General features: G+C 47.0%; 1 protein-coding gene across 7 annotated transcripts in view; it reads right to left on the bottom strand.

The window, feature by feature from the left end:
* The window catches only part of INPP5D (inositol polyphosphate-5-phosphatase D), a 1036816-nt gene that overhangs the window by 471037 nt on the left and 545086 nt on the right, over positions 1-20693 (bottom strand). For all 7 annotated transcript variants that reach the window (XM_069617886.1, XM_069617890.1, XM_069617887.1 and 4 more), the window contains one exon: positions 5309-5432. In XM_069617886.1, the coding sequence (XP_069473987.1) occupies positions 5309-5432 (124 nt within the window). The remainder of the gene's footprint in view (positions 1-5308; positions 5433-20693) is intronic.

Here is a 20693-nt window from a genome sequence, read left to right on the forward strand (position 1 = left end):
TCACCAGTGGCAGAGTGATGACGAGCTGACAGTGCATTGTTTCACCAGTGGTACAATGATGGCAAGCTGAGGGCACATTGTTTCATCAGTGGCACAGTGATGGTGATCTGAGGGCACATTGTTTCATCGGTGGCACAGTGATGACGAGCCGACAGTGCATTGTTTCACCAGTGGCACAAAGATGGCAAGCTGAGGGCACATTGTTTCATCAGTGACACAGTGATGAGGATCTGATGGGACACTGTTTCGCCAGTGGCACAATGATGACAAGCTGAGGGCACATTGTTTCATCAGTGGCAGAGGGATGACGAGCTGACGGGACAATATTTCACCAGTGGCACAGTGATGGCGAGCTGACGGAACATTATCTCACAAGTGGCACAATGATGGCAAGCTGAGGGCACATTTCATCAGTGGAGCAGTGATGACGAGCTGACAGGACATTGTTTCAGCAGCGGCACAGTGATGATGAGCTGACAGAACATTATCTCACAGGTGGCACAATGATGGCAAGTTGATGACACATCCTTTCATCAGTTTAACAGTGATGACAAGCTGACGGGTCATTGTTTCACCAGTGGCAGAGTTATGACAAGCTGACAGGACAGATAGTACTAGCTCTAATTAACAGGACTCCTTTACATATGGAAAGGCACGACGTACACAACTTCAATTTACATTTCTTGATAACATCTTCGGTGTACACTCTTTTTAGGAATAACTTTGTCACTATTGACATGAAGCATGTAATAGCATTCACTAACACAGGCACATCATCACACGTGACAGGGAGTGATGACTAAAGTTGGCAGCGAAGCCAGTGACACTGATTTATCACTAAAGCAGATAACGCTTCACTAATAACACAGATATCCCTACAGAAGCCCCACTACAACACGTGATAAGGACCTTGAATTGAAAGAAACAACATTAGAAATAATAGTGACTTCACAATAGCGGACACAGAATGACAACAGGTATGGATTTAATATTTTAAACATTGAATAGTGGTGGATGGAAGCTATTGAACACTGCACAACTGCAGGCATTGCTCTCGGCAGCCTTCCAAACTATCACTTTGCAGCCTGCCATGCCATTACAGAAGGGAAAGAAGAACACGTGGAAATTAGGCTGGGCGGGGCTAAGCTTGATTTGCATATGATCTCTCCCCTTCTGTAATGGCATGGCAGGCTGACAAATGGCGGTCTGACAGTTTACCTAGATAAATGCCATTGGCTTTTGACACATTCGAAACTTTCTAGCCACCACTCTGAAGTGTTTTAATAGTTACCCCTAGAGGGACAGGTATGCCAGGATGTGGGTTCCAAGCCTGCTGTGTCTTCTTTTAGGGATAAGGGTTTCTTGAGGAGGTGCTTCCGGAACATCGAGGATACACACCCTTCTATGATGCGTAATCTAATGGCTTCTTCGTCATTAAAGTTAGCAAAGTCACATTTGGATATTTTCCTTTGGAGACGTATTACGAACTCCCCTATTGATTCGTGAGGTAGCTGGCCACATTGGTTGAAGGTGTATCTTTCATAGTCCCGGTTAGGTGAGATGACCAGCTTTTCGTTAATGGCTTGCAGAAGTCTTGCATATGTGGTGCGATCTTGTGGAGGGATTGTGCGTATAATGTTTTTGATTTCTCTCCCTGCGACATTTGCAAATATGCTCAATATGTTGGGAGGTTCTTGCGTGCCAATGGCACCTACGAAGTCGTCAAATTCCTCCATCCATTCTTCCCATCTTTGCCCCTGGTCATGGTGTGGATTTAACGTGAACGGGGCAGGTCTCCTCATTAGGCTTGCATGAGAGGAGGGTGCTCCTGGTGGTGGTGGTGGAGCGTTGGGGTCTGCTGCGTCCGGGGCTGACATGATGGTGTCCCTTAGTATTCACTAGTCCGTTGGGGTGGTATGTGGGCGTTGTTCGCGGTTTTCTGTTGGTATCGTGGCTTACAGTGCACGTGTGCCCAAGTCTGGACTTGCCGTCTAGGGTGTGGTGCAAAACCTCATCTCCTGATGGCTTTCCTGGTAGGTTCTTGAGGGGTCGCGTGTGTGGAGATGCTGGGTTTTCTCCCCTCTCGTGGTCTTTCCTACTCCTTTGTATGCTTGCCTGTCGCTTTTGGGAGACACGGGATTTTCCTCTGTAATGAGGCTTTCTTGCCGTGTGGTCGCTGTAACTGTCCTGTGGGGGCACTGGGATGCCCTTGCTCTGGGGTGTTTTCCTTGCCCAATGTCATATGGGGAGACAGTGTGCCTCTTTCTTTCGTGCTGATGTTGTCCTTTGTGTGACTTATATAATGTCACGTGGGGAGACTCAGGGTTTCCCTTGGTGAATGGATTACACGGTTCCCCTTTTGCTGTTTTTGGTGAATAGATTCCCCCTTTACTATTTGGTAAAGTGTCACGTGGGGGGGGACTCGGGGTCTTTCTTGTCCTCGTAACGTGGCTCTCCTTTGGATGTGTTTCCGTGAAATGTCACGTGCAGGGGACACGGGGTTCCCCTTTCCCAGTTATCCCGTTCCGGCACCTTACTTGTTAAATTGATGCCGCGAGCCTGCGGGTTTCCTCTCTCCTGGCGTATGGGCCTGCTGTGGTTCTCTGTCCTCCCTCGCGGATGGCGCGCTTTCTCTGCAGTCTTCCTTCTCGTGGGCCTCTTTTGGCTCGCGGGCTCTTCGCGTCGCTGACGTCCTGCAGGTCTGCGAACTTCCTTTTCTTGAGGCGCACGGGCCTCCGCTGGCTCTCTGGTCCACCGCGTAGTTGGTGCGCTGGTCCTCCGGTGGGCGCACTGTCCTCTGTTCGATGACGGGCGCGTCGCTCCTGTCGTCGGCTGCTGCCGGGTGTGCAGGTCGCTGCACTCTTGCGGGGGCGCACGGGCCCTCGCGGTGTCTCACTCACTGCTAGGCTCACGGGCCCTTCAAGCTGCTGGGCACACGGGCCCTCCTTGGACGCTGCTGGGCACACGGGCCCTCCAATCACTGCTGGGCTCACGGGCCCTTCAAGCTGCTGGGCACACGGGCCCTCCCTGGACGCTGCTGGGCACACAGGCTCTCCTAGCAGGGCACACGGGCCACTGCTGGACTGCAGGGCACACAGGCCCACCTGACCTGCTGGGCTCACGAGCCCTTCTCAACTGCTGGGCTTACCGCCCTCCTGTCACTGCTGCCGGCACCCACGGGTTCGCATCGGCTTCGTCGCCAGTGTTGGACCCCGCTCATGCGCACGCACTCAGGCCTACAAATGACACGGAGCCAAGTTCACGGTGAACCAACTTTATTCACCTCCAAACTCCAACTGCCGTCTCCTCCCTCTAGCCCCTCCCTTTCCGTCTTTCCTCCCGCTCTTTCTCTTTGGCTGCCCTTAAAGGGGCAGTGTCTTTTTATTCATGCGTAACACTGTGGTGCCAAGAGACCCAAGCTACACCTCACTGATGATACCCACTCACGTTTCGAACATGCATGGAGTCGCTTGCGGGCTCAGTGCAGAAGGGGTGTGACCTAGCAATTTGGGCTTGGCAGTCCCTTTTTTGTATTGCATATGTTCTTTTACTTTCTGTAATGGCATGGCAGGCTGAAAACGGTGGTCTGGAAGGTTGCCGAGAGCAACATTTCCGCTGTACTCATAGCGGTGTCAGCCCCCATTGGCACCCCCCCCCTTGTCGTGTGAGGATGACATACCTTGGGAACCAAAACCTGAGCAGTCTGAATAATAGTCAGACAACAATGCCCGCCCTGGGGACGCCCGCCCTACTCGTGATGGAGCGGAAGGGGTAGGAACCTCCATAGCGGGGAGGGGGGCTGCCAGAGGGGCACCCACGCTATGTGGGACGTCCCTCGAGCACCCCCTGCAGGGGCTGGTACATCCCCTCAGTGTTGTGATGGATTTAATACTACAACACAGAATATCACAAGGAAGGTAACACCTCCCACGTAATTCTTCAACAGAAACATCATCACAAAGACATGGGCTTAACACCATGGAAATCAAATTACTACACGTGATATGGACTTAACACTAGAAGACACAACATTGTAGAGGTTATACTACAACAGCTGCTGCGTCAAAGTGTATGCAGGTTGAACAGCACAAAAGAGACAGCACAGAGAGAGGGAAGTGACATTCCAAGAGGCATGTCATCAGAAGAGGTATTGATCTAACACTACACCAGACAGTAGCAGAATGGTGTTGGGGATCACACCTGCAGGGGGAAGGCATAGCAAGTGATATGTAACTGATGCAACAACAAACACAGCATCATATTTGATATAGACGTAACACCGTAACAATGGATAAGGATTTAACACTTGAACATATTTTAGAGGAATTGAATATTTTTACTTTGGATTTTATGAGGTCAATTGCAGCGTAAAGTTCATTTTTCTCCACAATATTATAACATGGAACCTATCACAGGACCACAGTGTGGTATGGAAAGTAAAGTAGGTCCAACTAAAGATGCTAAAATCTAATAGGTCAGCAAAAAGAGCCCAACAATAAAATCAGTAAAACATAAAAAAAACTGATGTCTCGAATTGTGTTGCAAGGCTAAAAGATTAGGCGAGAGTATAAGTGGAAATTGCAGGCAAATCAATGGCACGTGGCCACCTTCGATAGTGCTACACGACAGTGCTACACGAACTGAGCTTTTTTGGAAAGAAACAGGGGGTGAGAGATAAGAGTCAATATTCTACGTAGGGAACAATGACATGTAAAAGGGTAATTATTTTTGCGTCAGAAAAATATATTTGATACAAATTAAAATATTTTGGTTTTAGGAGACTAACATTAAGAAGAAAGATTAAACATCCAAGGAAAATAGTGTTATCACTAAAATAAGCAGTATCACTGATAGTGACTGGGCATTAATAGCGACACAGAGCTCTCGCCGAACAATACACAACATTTCTGTACATGTAAGAAAAGCAAGAGCAGAAACAGCATGACTTGTGCCATGCAGCTATCAGGAAAGTGGAAACGGCCCCAGCTTTGACCAGGTGGGCTTGCAATGTCAAAGACAGATGCCCAACTTAGTGACAAAGACTTTTCACTAAAGTAGGCAGTGTCACTGGTAGTGGCACGGTTATCTCACTGAAGAAGACACAACGTTTCTGTACATGCAAGGGAAGCACAAGCCGAAACAGCATGACATGTGACACGAATCTATCAGTAGAGACATGCTCAGCTGTGACCAGTTGGCCCGCAATGTCAATATCAGATATCCTGCCTGAGTGACAGAGTGCCATCACTAGAGCAGGCCTGCCTCTTCTACAGCAAAGGCCACCAGGACCAAATCCATGGCTTCTTACTTTTCTTGTTGTCATACGATTTGTCATCTGGGCCATCCTTGGATTTCTTGATAACAAGTTTCCCCATTTCGACATCAACATTGAGAAATATTTTAGTTGAAATCCCCAACGAGTCAGGCTTCACCTGCGGGAAAATGGACACATCTGCTTTTATATTCTGTTATGATTGCAACCAGACAAGTACATATGGCATACTAGAATTGTGATATACAAGTGCACACAAACATCAACTCTTTTTCTCCTGCTATAATGGATACTTAAGAAGGGTTGCTTGAGGGTTAAAATAAACGGCCCAAGAATAAAGCTTCACGACAGTTGCTTACATGGTTACATTACATAGTACCGTATACTGCATAGCATAGTGTGACATAGTCAGTGGTAGATGAGAAGTAACATATGCAAAATAGAACTCATAGGGATAAGCCCTTTCAGACAAAGAGCCTAGTTTTTAAAGGCTTGCGGAAGGCAGCATGAGATTCGATTGATCTGATCTGGGCTGGGAGGTTGTTCCTGAGGGTTGTAGCCATTGTTGGGAAACTCAAGCCTCCAGCACGCACTCTACGCGTGTGAGGAACCGTGATACGGTTGGCATAGGCGGACCTGGAGGGTCTGGATGCTGTTTATTTTAGCTGTTGATATTGCAGCACTGAGGCACAACTGCACCCTTGCTGCCATATCCCAACACTGAGAAATGGCTGTTTCATCTCTGTTATATACCACAGCCAAGACAGGACTGCATTGCAACTGCTGTATCACAGAAGTGCACTGCTACTGTACTGCCTCTGATTGACCATAGCACCAGGACGGATCTGCATGGCCTCTGCCACGTGACAGCACTGAGATGCTCTTATTGGTTTTCATTTGGCACGGGGAAAGTGACGAAATAAGAAACTCTGCTCGGGCACTTATGGCTGATGGGCAGTCCATCCGTGGATGGGTGCCTTACATTGGTAGGTGAGATGGCGGGACAGTTCCATTAACTAGGTGTACTAGGGAGGCACTCGGACAGTAAGAGGGAAAAGCATATCACAGAATTGATAGTTTGGAGTCTATATCTATGCAACAAGTTTATCGTTTCTAATATATTACGTACGTTCAGGTGATATATGATATGGCATTTATGACGTGCCGGTACACAAGGGTTTCTAGCCCTGAAAGTGCTGGATTGGGTATCGGGGTGAGGGGATGATACCACTAGACAACTAGAGTTCTCCTTCCGTGGAAAATGGGGGCTGCCTCACCAGTCCTCAAGCCAGCTAGAGAGTGAAGAAGGACTTGATGTCAGGTGTAGGGTGTTCCAGCGCTGGAGGGTGTGTGGCGAGGAGGGCCCGAGATCGCAGACGGTGAGGAAGAGAGCAAGAGAGATGGACTTGGACATGTGTGGATCGGTCTAGCTCATGGTTTGGTTTGTAGACAAAAGACAGAATTTAAGAAATATGTGCCTGTGCATGAGCAGCCCCCACACCTTGCAGCAGTGCGTGCACGTGGCGGAGCGTCAGGGCAGAGGCGTAGACAGGGTAGGGCCTCAGCGGACAAGGCCCACCCAAAATCTGCAGCACTGTGTGGGTATTTACAGATGTTAACGTTACTGCGGTGAGCCCTCCTACGGTGGTCAGTGGCACAGTCAAAATGTCGAAAAAAAAAGTCGAAAAAATAATGTAGAAAAGCAATGTCGAATTTTTTCTACATTTTTTCGAATTTTTAGAAAAAAATAAATAAATATATAATTAAAATGTGTTGAATATGAGGGGTGAGAGGGTGGTGGGGGGGTGGCAGGGGGGTGTTTGGTGAGGGGGGTTGGGGGGGACCCCCCTAGTAAATGATATTTTCCTTGTTTATTTATTTATTGAATAAATAAATAAATAAATATATAATTAAAATGTGTTGAGTATGAGGGGTGAGAGGGTGGTGGGGGGTGGGGGGGTATCAGGGGGGTGTTGGGTGAGGGGGGTTGGGGGGAACCCCCCCTAGTAAATGATACTCTTCTTGTTTATTTATTTATTGAATAAATAAATAAATATATATATAATTAGAATGTGTTGAGTATGAGGGGTGAGAGGGTGGTGGGGGTTGTGGGGGTGTGGGGCGTGGCAGGGGGGTGTTGGGTGAGGGGGGTTGGGGGGACTCTTCTTGTTTATGTATTTATTGATAGTGCTAAATGACATTTTTTTTTCGACATTTTTTTTTCTAAAAATTGACTCTTTTCATTATATGTATAGGTTTTCGACATTATTGTTTTCGACATTTTTTTTCGACATTTTTGTAAGTCCACATTTATTTTTCGACATTATCACTATAAACCCCCTCCTACATTAGCTTCAGGCCCCACCTGTCAGACAATCCTGGCTACACCTCTAATCAGGGGAGGTGGTAGAGGGTGGGCTTATCAAAATGAAGTACCTTGTCAATGAGGTAAGAGACAAGAGCGTCCCAGCAGGAGGCTGGAGCAGTAGTAGAGCCTTTTGATGACGGTGAGGAGGATGATAAACCCGGCATCTACAGCAGTAGAAGTAATGAATAATTGAAGGTTCAGATTGCTGTCAAAGAGAAACCACAGGTCTCGAACGATGGGGTCTGGGGTGAGGGTGTTAGGTGGGGAAGGATACAGGAGAGAGGAAGCAGGGTGAGGTGTTAAAAGCCAGGAGGTAGCTCACCTCAGTTTTGGAGGAGTAAAGCATGAAAAGACAAGTGGCTATCCATTGATGTATGGCAGGCAGTCAGTGGTGCACGTTCCAGGCTAAACGAGGAGAAGCAGAAAAAGATTTGTGTCATCGGCAAAGAGATAATACAAGAACCTAAAGGAGGAGGGGAGTTTAGCAAGAGAGGGAAGGTATAAGAGAGTGAATAGGAGACAACCAGGGGCAGACTCTTGAGGGACGCTGATTAGTGTAGAAGTTGCAGAAAAATACTCCACCATTCCAGGGAAAGGGGAAGGAGGGACCGGGAAGGTAGGAGACAACCCAGGCAAGATCAGCTCATTGGAAGCTGAGGGGAGAGAGAGCCAGGAGGAGAGATGAGGAGTGGTTGACAGTATCAAAGGCTACAGAGAGATCAATGAGGAAGAGGATAGAGGGTAAGTGAGGGTGCTATGCAGTAAAGAGGACGTTAGAGGCATGGTGAGTGCTGTTTCTGTGGAGGGATGACAGCAGAACCCTGATTGAAGGGGTCACTAATACCATATGTCTGGTGATGCCATTGAGCACCACGCGCTCCGGAGATTTAGAATAGTGAGGAGGGAGACCTAGCGATAGTTTGCAGGGTATGTAGGCTCAGTCACCTTTTTTTAGAGGGGAAAGGCGATGGCCACCTTATAGCAGGCTGGGAATATACCAGAGGATAGGGGACGACTGAATAGAGGGTGAGGTGTGTGCAGTTGAGGGTGCCAGATCCTTAAGTGTCTGGGGTACGACTGCATCACTCCAGAAGTGTCACTGCACAGAGACACCACATTATCACCCTTACCATATTACAGCAGCGATGTGGCATCAGATAAAGGACAGCACAGCCACACACCTGTATCCTCGTGTCTACAATCTCAAAGAATAGAAACTCAACTGCATGCCCCTTTGCAGAGGTAAGATTTCATAGCATCTATTATATTCCAGCACAGGCATGTATGCATCCCCCAGGGCTGGATGTAGACGAGCATGGGTCGAACGCCAAATGAAGTATGCGCCACCTCCTGTTGCCAATACCCGGGTTTAACCCACCTGGACACCTCAACCATAAAACTACAGTAATGTGCTTTCGTTTAAAGTTTTCAAATGCAAATCATTGGTTGTGTTTCTTGTACTTCACAGCACTTTAAGCAACGCCTGTGGTGGCTTACACGGATCCTTGATAGATATAATGCCAAAGGTGTGCTGCTCTGTCCTCTCGCAGAGATGTGGCATTCTGCCCCGAGGGCCATAGAACACCCCGGCTCCTTTCTCCACCGGTGATATTGCCTGTATGCTAGGTCTGGTAGATGGTTCCGTGAGCGTCAAGAAGGAATTTTGTGGGGGAAAATGATTAGCCTCTGAAGCTATTTTTTATTGGATTACTCTGAATTGAAACGAAATCCCCATTCTTGACCTTATGTCTCTAGAACGCTTGAGCTTTTAAGAAGGACCTACCAGCTGCACAATCAGACTCTATCAATGGCTAATTTGATGAGAATCCAAAAATCACCCCAAGTAGATTAAAGCATTGGGGCGATCATCTGCACACTCACTGAGTAGATACCAACCCTTTGGACTTCATTAAAAGTATGGTGGTGATAGTCAAACTGGTTGCATTTCCAAATGCTACCTGTTTTACCCCTTGACCTGATTCTGTGTTTAGGCTTGAAGAACGCCTGCTTGAGCGTGAAAGCGCTACCTTCACTCACAATGGCAGTAATGGTGCCAGCTGTTTTACTGCACGTGCTAATGCCACCACTCCCCAATGAATTTCTATAGAACTTCGGAATGGGCAGTAACTAAACCCTATCATCAGGTCGTGAATTACCTTTACCATTGGCGGTAGCAGCAATTCCATCTGGCGGCCTTAGCACAGCCAATGTAATTAGGTCCTTTGTTGATCCATATTGAGGGAAGTCTTCTCAAAGTTATTTAGTAAAACTGCCCCCAGATGTTTTTCTGGAATTCAGGATATTGCGTCTCTTTTTTTGGAAAGGCATTTGTTTTAAAATACCAAAGGAGCCTCATGATGGGGGTTATTATGAGGAAATATTCCGACCTAGTCCCCGCTTACATTTCTCTTTCCAGGAGTAACTTAAGGTTACCTCTGGTAAATTATTTGCAAATTGAACAGTCCCACTCCAGGAGTAAGTCAAGTGTAAGTCAGAGTTAATACTGGTAACTTCTTTGTGGCGTAGCCCCTATGCCAATAAAGTGGTCCAAACCTGGAGTCTCCGGAGCATAGTCTATTAACATGTAGTATCTCCAGGAAAACTTGCTTATTCCTTTTTGCACAAGGGCAGTTGTATCCAAGCATGTGTCACTCTTTTTCTCTTTCACACATTTCATGGCAAAATTAAGTTGAATAATTAATAAGGATTAGTTGAATTTGGTATTAAAGAATGTTTGTGAAGCAGGAAAGTGCACCCTGCAGAATTTTTATGAAATTGTTCAAACTAAAGTATACTAACTATGAGGAACCAGGAATGAGACACAGATAAAAAGAACTCATGTTTGTGGTTACAAACCTTTATTCAAATAATAAAGGGGTTTGGGAAATGCTTGACTGTCCCTATAATAGGAGGTATTTTTCTACCTCAACCAAAAACAAAGCGTCTGCCCTTTGTCAAGATGTCCAACGCATATGTGTCATGTGTCTGAAATCCTATCCTAGCCCTCACATACTAGAACTAATTCTAAGGTGTGAAGGGTATTGTCTCTGGCAGAGCTTTAAGTGGGCCGGGGCCTACCGGGGCCGGGCCCCGGCAGTCTCCAAAAAGTGGGGCTGAGCCGGGGCCCTGCCGGGGCCCCGTCCCACCGCCCGCAACATTGGCAGGATGCATTATCCCATCGCGGCCGCAGCCGCGACGGGATAATGCATGCGCCTGCCATGAAGTCAGGCCATCTGACAGAAGTGTCAGACAGCCACAGCGATGCTGTGACTGGCTGCCACTTCTGTCAGTCATAGTAACTGCATCTGGTGACCCCTCGCGCGAGAGGTCACCAGAGGCAGTTACTGTTCCTTTGTTTCCCCAGGTCGCCGAGGCGTCTTTAACCCTCGGCGAACCTGGGGATTCCTCGACATATTTCGAGGTTTATAAAAGATGGCTTTGAAAGTACACATTTCAAGCCATCTTTTATAAAGCTTTGCGGACGGACAATTTTGTCCGTAGTCAAAGCTTTATAAAAGATGGCTTGAATTGTGTACTTTCAAAGCCATCTTTTATAAACCCGAAAACATGGCCTGAAAACTAGGCAAACCGTAAGGTACGCACACAAATATATATACATGTTATATATCTGTGTGCGTACCTTACTATGGTTTCTGTACTTTACAGGCCATCTTTTCTAAACATAGATATATGTAACATATGTAACATATTTCTATGTTTAGAAAAGATGGCCTGCAAAGTACAGAAACCATAGTAAGATACGCACACAGATATATAACATGTATATATATTTGTGTGCAGACCTTACGATTTGCGTGCTTTTTAGGCCACGCCCCTCCCAGAAGCCACGCCCCCAAATGAGGGCCCCCTCTCGATTTCTTACCCCACTTAAAGCCCTGGTCTCTGGCTTGAAAAGTGCATAAATGTTCCAAGTTCCACAAAAAGTACAACTCCAATAAAAATAATTCCACTTAGATGGTATTCACATTTCCTTGGAATGGCTCCGTTCCCCAGGATTCTTTCCAACAAAACAAAAAGTTCAAAAGAATACTCAAGTTCCTTGTAGCCCAAGAGGATAATCGTCTACTCTTGGCTATGCAATATATTCCCGGGAAAATTACCCCTTTTCCAAGGTCCTTACCACATGTAATGCAGTTCAAAATCCTAAGGGCATGACACTTCCTTTGGATTCTCTTTTAAAATGTCACAAACAGATTTCAAAATTCTAAGGGTATGACTCTTCTTTGGGATTCTCTTTTCACAGTGTCACTAATACAATTCAAAATCTTAGGGCATGCATCTTCCTTCGGATTCTCTTTGGAAAGTTCTACTATTTACTTGTGGATCCCAGACTCCCACAGCACCTGGTGTACTCCGCTGCCAGGCTCCATCACAAGTGCCAGGTTCACTATCCTGCCAGGGCTTATCACAAAAGTTCAGAAGTGCCTCTCACAAAAGATTCACCGGTTTCTTAGTTTTGGGTGTGGGACTTAGACTCCCACCAGACTTCATTCAGCCTTTGCCATGCTTTTAATGCCCAACTAGTTAACAACCCTCCTCTTAACAGCTTGCTACTTTTCGTCACCCATACAGGGCTTTCTGCCCTATCCCGCGATGTGCAGCCTTTACTGTGAAGAGCCCCAGCATCCCACTTTCCCCAGCTGGGCTCACAGGTTAGGTATGGCTGCTTCGGCATACCTCACAAGCTTCTGTGTTTGCTCTAGTTCGCCAACAGGTCGGAGAAGCGTCCCGTCCTTTCTCTGCTTTACACCTGGCTTCTGAGGTCTGGGGGCAGCATTCCACTGTCACTGCCCATGCAACGTGAGAGCTCCATCTCTCCTGCTTCTCCTTCTCTGTGGTATGAGCAGTCATTGGGCAGGAAACTCGATATGCTCCTCCCTCATCCACGGACCTAGCGTGCAGTTGGGCTCTCGCCGAGCCGTTCCGTCTTCCAACGGGAGCCGACTGCTCCTCTCAGTTTCTCCCCTTCCTGCAACAGCTGTTGGGATTTTAGAGATCCTGCCATGGCACCACTCCTTCCAACAACTGGAGTGTGTTGTTGGTTTCTGGGCTCTGCAAATCTTGATTGATTGATTGATTGATTGATTGATTGATTGATTGATTGATTGATAGGTTATTTATAATGCGCCTATACACAAGTGTTTTAAGACATAACCAAGCAGGGAGGGGAAACACAGGAAAACAAGACAAACAGTCTTACTAGGCCTAGTATCATTTAGATTGTGCAAATGCGCAGACAAGAAGTGCAGGGGAGAGGAAGGGGGAGAAGTGCACCCAGTGCAACAGAGCCCTGGGTTAAGTGCAAGGAAGGCAGGGCCTCCAAGGGGAACAAGCCAAGGCAGTGCAAGGAAGGCCAGGTGGCAGTGGAGGAGGGCCGAAGGCAAGTATTAGGGACTGGATGGGGAGGGGCAGGTGTCCTATGGGACTCAGAGGAGCACCAGGCAGTCAGTCAACGTAACTGAGCAGGAGGAAGGGAAGGATAGCAGAGGGAAGGCAGAGAGGAGCAGGAGGGGAAAGTTTAGCAGGGGAGAGGCAGAGAGAAGAGGAGAAAAGGAAGGGCTTGAGGAGCTTCCAGAACTTAAGGAGGTCCGGCTCAAGATAGAGAGTGGCGAGGAGGCCATTCCAGAGGGCGGCATCTGAAGAGGAAAGAGATCTACCACCCAGTCTTTGCTTGGAGAAGCGACTCACCTGCAGGGAATTGGAAGTAGACGAGCAGAAGGCTCTGGAAGAAAGGTGCTAAGGAAGAGAGCGTTGGAGATAGTATGGGCCCTCACCCCAGAAAAAGCCTTGTGGACGAAGCAGAGGGTCTTTAACTTGATCTGCAGTCACCAGGAGCCAGTGGAGGGATCTCAGAGCCGGAGAGATGCAGTCCTTGGGCTTAAGGCCAAGGATACGTTTCGCGACCCTGTTTTGGATGAGTTGCAGACGGCGAAGGGTAGAGTTAGGTAGATTGAGAAAGGGGCTGTTACAATGGTCAACCATAGGGGGAATCAAGGCTCTGGAGACGGTGAGCTTCTGGGGGAAGGTGAGAAAAGGTAGAAAACCTCCGAGGAGGTACAGTAGGAAATGGGACTTTTTGGAGATGTCTGTGATGTGTGGAGAGAAGAAGACAGTGTAGTTGAAGGTTTTTTGCCTCACAAGAGGGTGAGGCCACAGAGCCAAGGGAGGCCAGCCAAAGTGAAAGGGAGAAAGCGGGAGCAGGGGGCCCAATAAGAAGGACCTCCATCTTACTGGCATTAAGGCAGAGATCATTAGATGTGCACCATGCCTAGATAGCAGAGAGACAGTCAGAGATGAGCAAGGAGGAGGCCGAGGGTAGCCTAAAAGAGAGCTGTGTGTCATCTGCATAAAAATGAAAATTAGAGGAAAAGGTAGCGATCAGGTGAGCCAAGGGGCCAGATAGACATTGAAAAACCAGGGCAAGAGGATAGATCTCTGGGAAACACCACATTTTGAGAGTATGATGGAATAGAGGAAGGACCCAAGTTCAACCTGTGAAGGTCGGTCCAAGAAGAAAGAGGATAGCTACACCAGAGCCTTATCAGTGATGCCCAGGGTATCTCGGAGACAGGTGATCAGGATGTTGTGATTCACTGGGTCAAAAGCAGAAGAAAGATCGAGGAGGATGAGAACAGAGGGAGAGTTAGAGTCAAAGTTAGAGAGCAGATCTTCGCAGGTGGTCAGGAGAGCAATTTCAGTGCCTATGGCTGCTCTGAAGCCAGACTGATGGTCATGGAGACAACCAACAGTTTCAGTGTGGAGGGTTAGCTGGGAGATAGCCAATTTCTCCAGAAGTTTGCCCAGTAAAGGAGTGATAGAAATCGGGCGATAGTTTGCCGAGAGGGAGGGGCTGGCAGAAGGCTTTTTGAGCAGGGGGTGGACAAGGGAGTGCTTGAGAGGAGAGGGGAAGCGCCATTGGCAAAGGAGTGGTTGCAGAGATCGGCCAAGGCTGGAGCGAGAGAGTCAATGCTGTCCTTAATGGTTCTGGAGGGGCAGAGAAACACCTGCTTGAATGAGATTTTCATAGACTGGACTTGTCTGGAAACCTCATCAGGTGTGACAGGAGAGAGGGAGGAGAGGTGGGAGGGAGAAGGGGCAGCCAAAGAGGGCCTGAGACAGGGAGGGAGGGAAGGGAGCAGATGAGAGTGAGGACATGATGTCCTGAGTTTTAGTGGTGAAATGAGAGGCCAGGGTCGGTGTGCTAAAGGAAGATACTGCAGTAGGATTGGCCAGCTCCTTGCAGATTTTTAAAAAGTTCTTCACTCCTCTATCCCTCTTTCTCGTCTCAGTTCTGTAGCCCAGATCGTAAACATGTAGGGAATTATCAGTCGGGTTTGCTGTTTCCTTTTCTACATAACAATAGGTCATAAGAGCATGAGGAATGGAGGGGATATTCCTAAAAGGGAAAGGGGGTGCCATGTCTCCTCTGACAACTCCCACCTTAGGGTCGCCTCTCGCAATGTGATCCTCCCTCGCATAACCACCCACAGGGTCAGGATCAGATAGCGGCTTCCGTCCCCTGGACACGTGAGGAGAGGCTACCTCTGGGAAAGGAGTGATGACATCATCAGATTACTCACATAACATACACAGAATTAAGGTTTTCAATTAGTATTTATATTAATAATCATGCATTTTTAATGTTGAGAATAATGGTTTTGGCAGTCTCAAACATTTTCCACTAAATCTCTACTGAATAATGAATGTAGAATTTCTAAAGCTGATTTTACAATAATAGTTTACTCTTCGAAAGTGCATGAAGCTCAAGTTCATCTTTTAATTGTTCAAAGTCGTATATAAATGTGAAAGTATTGAAAGTATGCCCTGTGCTACTATGCAAACTAAACTTTCCACACTGGTTTGTGAAGGATTTGCAGTGCAAACACTTGTCCACTTCCTCTCTTTTTGTGTATAAACAAGGATGTCATTATTCCAAGATTGCAATATCTAGTTTTGATTATTACCTTCCTCTAAAAGGCAATGGGCCTCATTCTGACTCAGGCGTTAAGGGGTTTACGGCGCCGTAAACGGCGCCGACCCTTAAAGCCTGATTACAAGGTTCCCTTCGCGGGATGGCTGTTTAACGGCTGCTTTTTGCAGCCGTTAAAAGTCATGCCGCAAAGGGACCTTGGCGATAATTACGGCACCGTAATTTACGATGCTGTAATTATCGCCTTTCCCCATTCCCATTATGCCCTATGGGGCAAAAATGGGAATGGGGAAGGGGCCATTGGTGAATGGGGAATTACCGCCCCACTCACCTTGGAATGGGGCGGTAATTCCGCCATCCACCATGGCGGAATTGCAACCTTAGCGGCATGGACCAAGGTTGTAATGAGGGCCAATGTGTTTATGTTTCCAAACCGTGTGAAAGCACCCATTAATGTTGTATGCCATTAACCAAGCCCATTTTACATAGTTGCATAGGTTGCATGGCATCCCCAATAAAGTATGAAAACAATATGCCTTTTAGAGCTTGCAAATGGAAACTAAATGAAACGTTCATCAGTGTCCCTTATTTCGCTCCCCAACAGAGGAATAATTGGTCATTGCTGTGCAGTGGTTTCTAGGTTTTTGTGTCTGATTCGGCACCGGTCTGATCTAATGGTAGCTTTAGAAATCACTTTTCAGTTTGCATTCCTGTTAATACACCCAAGCAGTGCAGGTCTGTACCTGGCGGCACATTTCAAATGTAACTTGAAGGTCGTTTTTTGGACATGCAAAATATACAAGTATGCATGAACATGTTTATATAAGAATTTAAGCTCTCTGGATGGCAGCCATTTTGGGCTTTGATATGAGATCTCAAATCATCTAATTCTGCGGGGTCCTTACACTTTTCTAATCAAAGCGGCCTGGACATTGGGACCCTCTCAGTCTGAAAGTATCTGATAGTCACATTATATTGGAGTATTAAACCTTGGAATCCTCCTAGTAGAAGGGGTTCTGACCCCTCTGCTCTGAGGACCACTGACTACTTTTGGGAGGCTCGGATTCAGATGGCTTGCGTGTTTCTGGCCTCTAATTCAGCCATTCTGCTAGTCTCAATTGCATGGCCTCTGACACATCTCACACAAATGGACTGTAATTCTAACAGCCTCCTAGTCTGCGGACTTTGATTTTGGTTTCAGCCTTCCTAGTCTTAGAGCGACTGAACGTGAGCAAATATTAGTGTGAGTGGCAAACATTTAGACTCTCCTAGTCTTTTGCAAACCTCAGTTGAGATGACTGAAATGTTTTGATAGTCTCATAACCATCTACGCATTCCCATCTGTGATCGTGATTCCTGCCTGAGTATGGTTGCATGTGGAAAGTTGACGATGGGGACCAGGTGAAGTTACGAGCTCTATGAAGCAGGGCTCAGGGCTGGCACAGGGAGGATACCTCGGTCAGCCCCAACACCCGCATCAGGAGGCAGGGGCTTTCCACATGTACTACACCAAAACATCTGCTCCTTTGAGAAATACACATGGCCTCATTACGAGGATGGCGATAACCCGCCAATGCTACCGGCGTGTTGCCACTGTCCTTGTATCACCAAATTCAGCGCCCGATATCCTAGTGCCACTGGGACATTACAAGTCTGGGATATCAGGCGGCAGATTCGGGAAGTCACCATTACCATGGATTCCCATAGGAATCACTTCACGGAAGCACCAACACCGTTGTTAACGGGCATAACAGCCCCCGTCTGTAGAGTCAGATTGTGGCAGTCCGGAAATTTCTGAACCGCCACACTCATAATGATGTCCATTGTCTGCTAGTAAGTATTAGCAAGGATTTCAACTCTGTAGACCCTTTACTGCAGGCATGAGGCTTGCCACCCAAGTGCATAAATATTCTTCTTGTTAACCACATAAGATGCAATTCCTCCCGGGTGTCAGAGCCATGGCTCAGAGTTTCCAAACAAGCCGGACTCACCATAGAAGCCATTGCTGGGGTGGGGTTAAAAGAAAACAAATGGTTATGGCTGGAAGGTTTAGAATTAATCTTAACCTCTGGAGGAATTCTAGGAAACCCTCAAAACCATTGTCATTTAGCCTGCCATGCCATTACAGAAAGGGGAAGACCATATGCAAAACAGGCGTGGTCCCACCCCAAAAGGGGCAGTGCAGCCCGAACTGCTAGGTCCCCTCCCTTCTGCACGAGACCTCAAGCATCCCCAGATATATTTTGGCCTCATTGAGGAGTAGCTTGTGTCTATATACCCAGCAGGCTCGGGCCCCATGCCTGGGCATACGTGTATCACTCGGGGTGACTTAGACAAAATAAAAGGTGATGGCACAAAAGGTTTAGAATTCATCTTAACCTCTGACACAGCTTTCAGCAACTCTCCAAACCATCGTTTTTTAGCTTTCCAAGCCATAACAGAAAAGGGAAATACCATATCCAAATCAGGCTTAGTCCCACCCCAAAGGGGCAGTCCAGCCCGAACAAAGAGGCCACATCGCTTCTGCACGAGACCACAAGCATCCCCAGACATGTTTCGGCGGCACCCGAGAGGAATAGCTTGAGTCTCTAGGCCCAGCAGGCTTGGGACCCACATCTCTGCATACCCGTCCCACTCGGGGTGACATAAACAAAACGAAAGGTGCTGGTTGGAAGGCTTAGAATTAATCTAAACATCTGGCACAGCTCTGCACAACCCTCCAAAACATCGTTCTTTAGCCTGCCAAGCCATTACAAAAAGGGGAAGGCCAGTGTGTGTTAAGAGTGCTGCCTGCTCATGTGAAAGACATGAAAAACCTTCAATATGGCGGACTGACTTTTTTAAGCCATGGTCCAGAAGCAACACAAACCCTGTGCTCTTCCACTAGAGACACAAATAGTGCAATTTTTATTTGAAAAAATCCAATCTCACAACAAAAAAAACAAATCAGACACAGCTGCAAACCTTCAGGGGGAGTCTGGTGCAGGGAGAGCCCACCATATTAGAGAGGTGTGAGAGTTTGGAGAAAGGGAGAGGAGTGAGTTTGGTGATAGTTGGAAAGTTTGAGGCTGGTGGTGGAAAGGAGGTTAGAAGTGGCAGAAATATTAGAGGAGCAGGAAGAGCAGCAGCAATACATGAGGAGGAGGTGGTGGTGGTGAACGAAGGGGAAGAAGAGGAGGAAGTAAGACCTTTGGAGCCGGTGGCTGTAAAAGGAGGAGCAGGAGGAGAGAGTAACACATGGTGTAGAGGAGGTGGAGAAAGGATGAGTCTAAGCAGAGAAGAAATGAGTAGGACCTTAGGGAGAAGTGGTGGCCACAGAAGGAGAAAGGGAGCAGGAGATGGGAGTAAAACTTGAGAAAGAGGTGGCAACAGAAGAGGTCAAGTGTTGGCACGAAGACCAGAAGAACTCTAAAGTGGGACACTGCCGCCTCAAGCCTAAAAGTGGTGTGAGAGTGGTGTGAGGAGGCATGAGCTTGTTGCAGAGCATTGAAGAGCCCTGAGATCAGTGCAGAGAAGGTCCCCTTAGGCGCAAGCCTAAGTCGAGGTGGTGAGGGGGAAATTTGGGAGGAAGAGGGCCCACCTATGTAAGACCCTGCAATAGCGGGGGTTCCCCAGACAATAGGCAGTAGCCATCTAGCCCATCCCCCTTGCTGCCACAGACCACCTAGATCGTTGAGGATCCAGCTGCAGTGGTCCAGCTCTGGCAGGATATCTGAGTGCCTATCCATAGCTGTTCAAATATTCCAGAGGAACTCAAGTGTGAGGTCCATGGATGATGCTGGACGAGGTCTGTGACCATCCGCTAAACAAAAGAGCTTCAAAACCCAGGACTGTGAGTGGCACCAGGAGAAGACACAGAGAGACTGTGGAAATACATTTTTTTTGTGAAGAAAGACTTTTTCCTTTCCTTGATTTCTTCCATGCAAGAGAACATGGTTGTACTGTAAGAACAACTTCACCTGAAAAAACAACTTGCAACAAAGACTGTATTGCTTCTTCTGCTCTGGTTCCTAGCAACCGATATGCAGATAGACTTCAAGAACAACCTTTGAATACCAATACTTCGAACATTCTGGGGGGGTAGAAATGAGGTAGAACGGACATAAAAAATATATGGTTGGTTGCATTCTTCTTTTTAGTTACAATAAAAAACCCACATTCGAGTGCAAGCTTCTGATCACCCTTGAATGCTTCAAGACACTTCCCAATTAAGGTGATATTTGTAAAAATGAAGAGCAATGGCTGGAAGGTTTTAAATGAATCATAACCAATGGAATTGCTTTGGGCACATTTACAAAACCGAAAAGTGACAGCTCGGAGGTTTTGAGAACTGAAGACTAAACAGGATCTGAACCAGAGATCCTCACAATGTAAGAAATGAGTGGTTCTAAATCTGCCATCATCTTATTTTCAGGAGCTTTGACTTGGAGACCCTCAAGATTAGGTGACCTGCTCTGATTTAGGAAGGCCCTCCAAATCTAACCCCTTTCACACTCTCTAATCTGAAGGGCTGTGCTTCAGGGACCCTCCTAGTACAATGGGATTTGGCCCAAAAACACTTCTAGTTTGAGGTAATGTGACTGTGAACCCATCCCAGACTGAGGGGCTTTGACTCAGAGACCCTTCTTGTCCAAGTAGTGCTGATATTGTGTGCCTAGTAGATTGAACAGTTAACTCTCACACACTACCAATCTGAAGGCCTCAGTCTCTAAAACTCGCTTCCCGACCATGTCAAAAGATAATTTGAAAAGTCTTTGTGTCAAAAATGGGGAAATCCACCATTAACCAAGTGTTTTCAATATTGACACCTGAAGGCAGAAATGGTGTCCGCCACTGCTGTAAATGGCGGCTGTGAAGTAACGAGGCAGGTCATGCCACACTAAGTCACCAAGACACCATTTTAGGTGACTCCAACTTAAGATTACCTCAAATATATCAATTTTGTTTTTTTTAGATTGAAACTGCATAATTTTTTAAGGGTTTATAATGGAAACAATTCTGGACTTTTTGTTTTCATCTTTAAAACCAAAAATTGGCTGTTCCTTGTGAATCATGTGTTGGCCGATAGCTTCTTGTTGCAACCATTTTTAAGTTGCCACATG

This window comes from Ambystoma mexicanum, chromosome 10 (genome assembly GCF_040938575.1).
Source record: "Ambystoma mexicanum isolate Mex_15411 chromosome 10, UKY_AmexF1_1, whole genome shotgun sequence".
NCBI lineage: Eukaryota > Metazoa > Chordata > Amphibia > Caudata > Ambystomatidae > Ambystoma > Ambystoma mexicanum.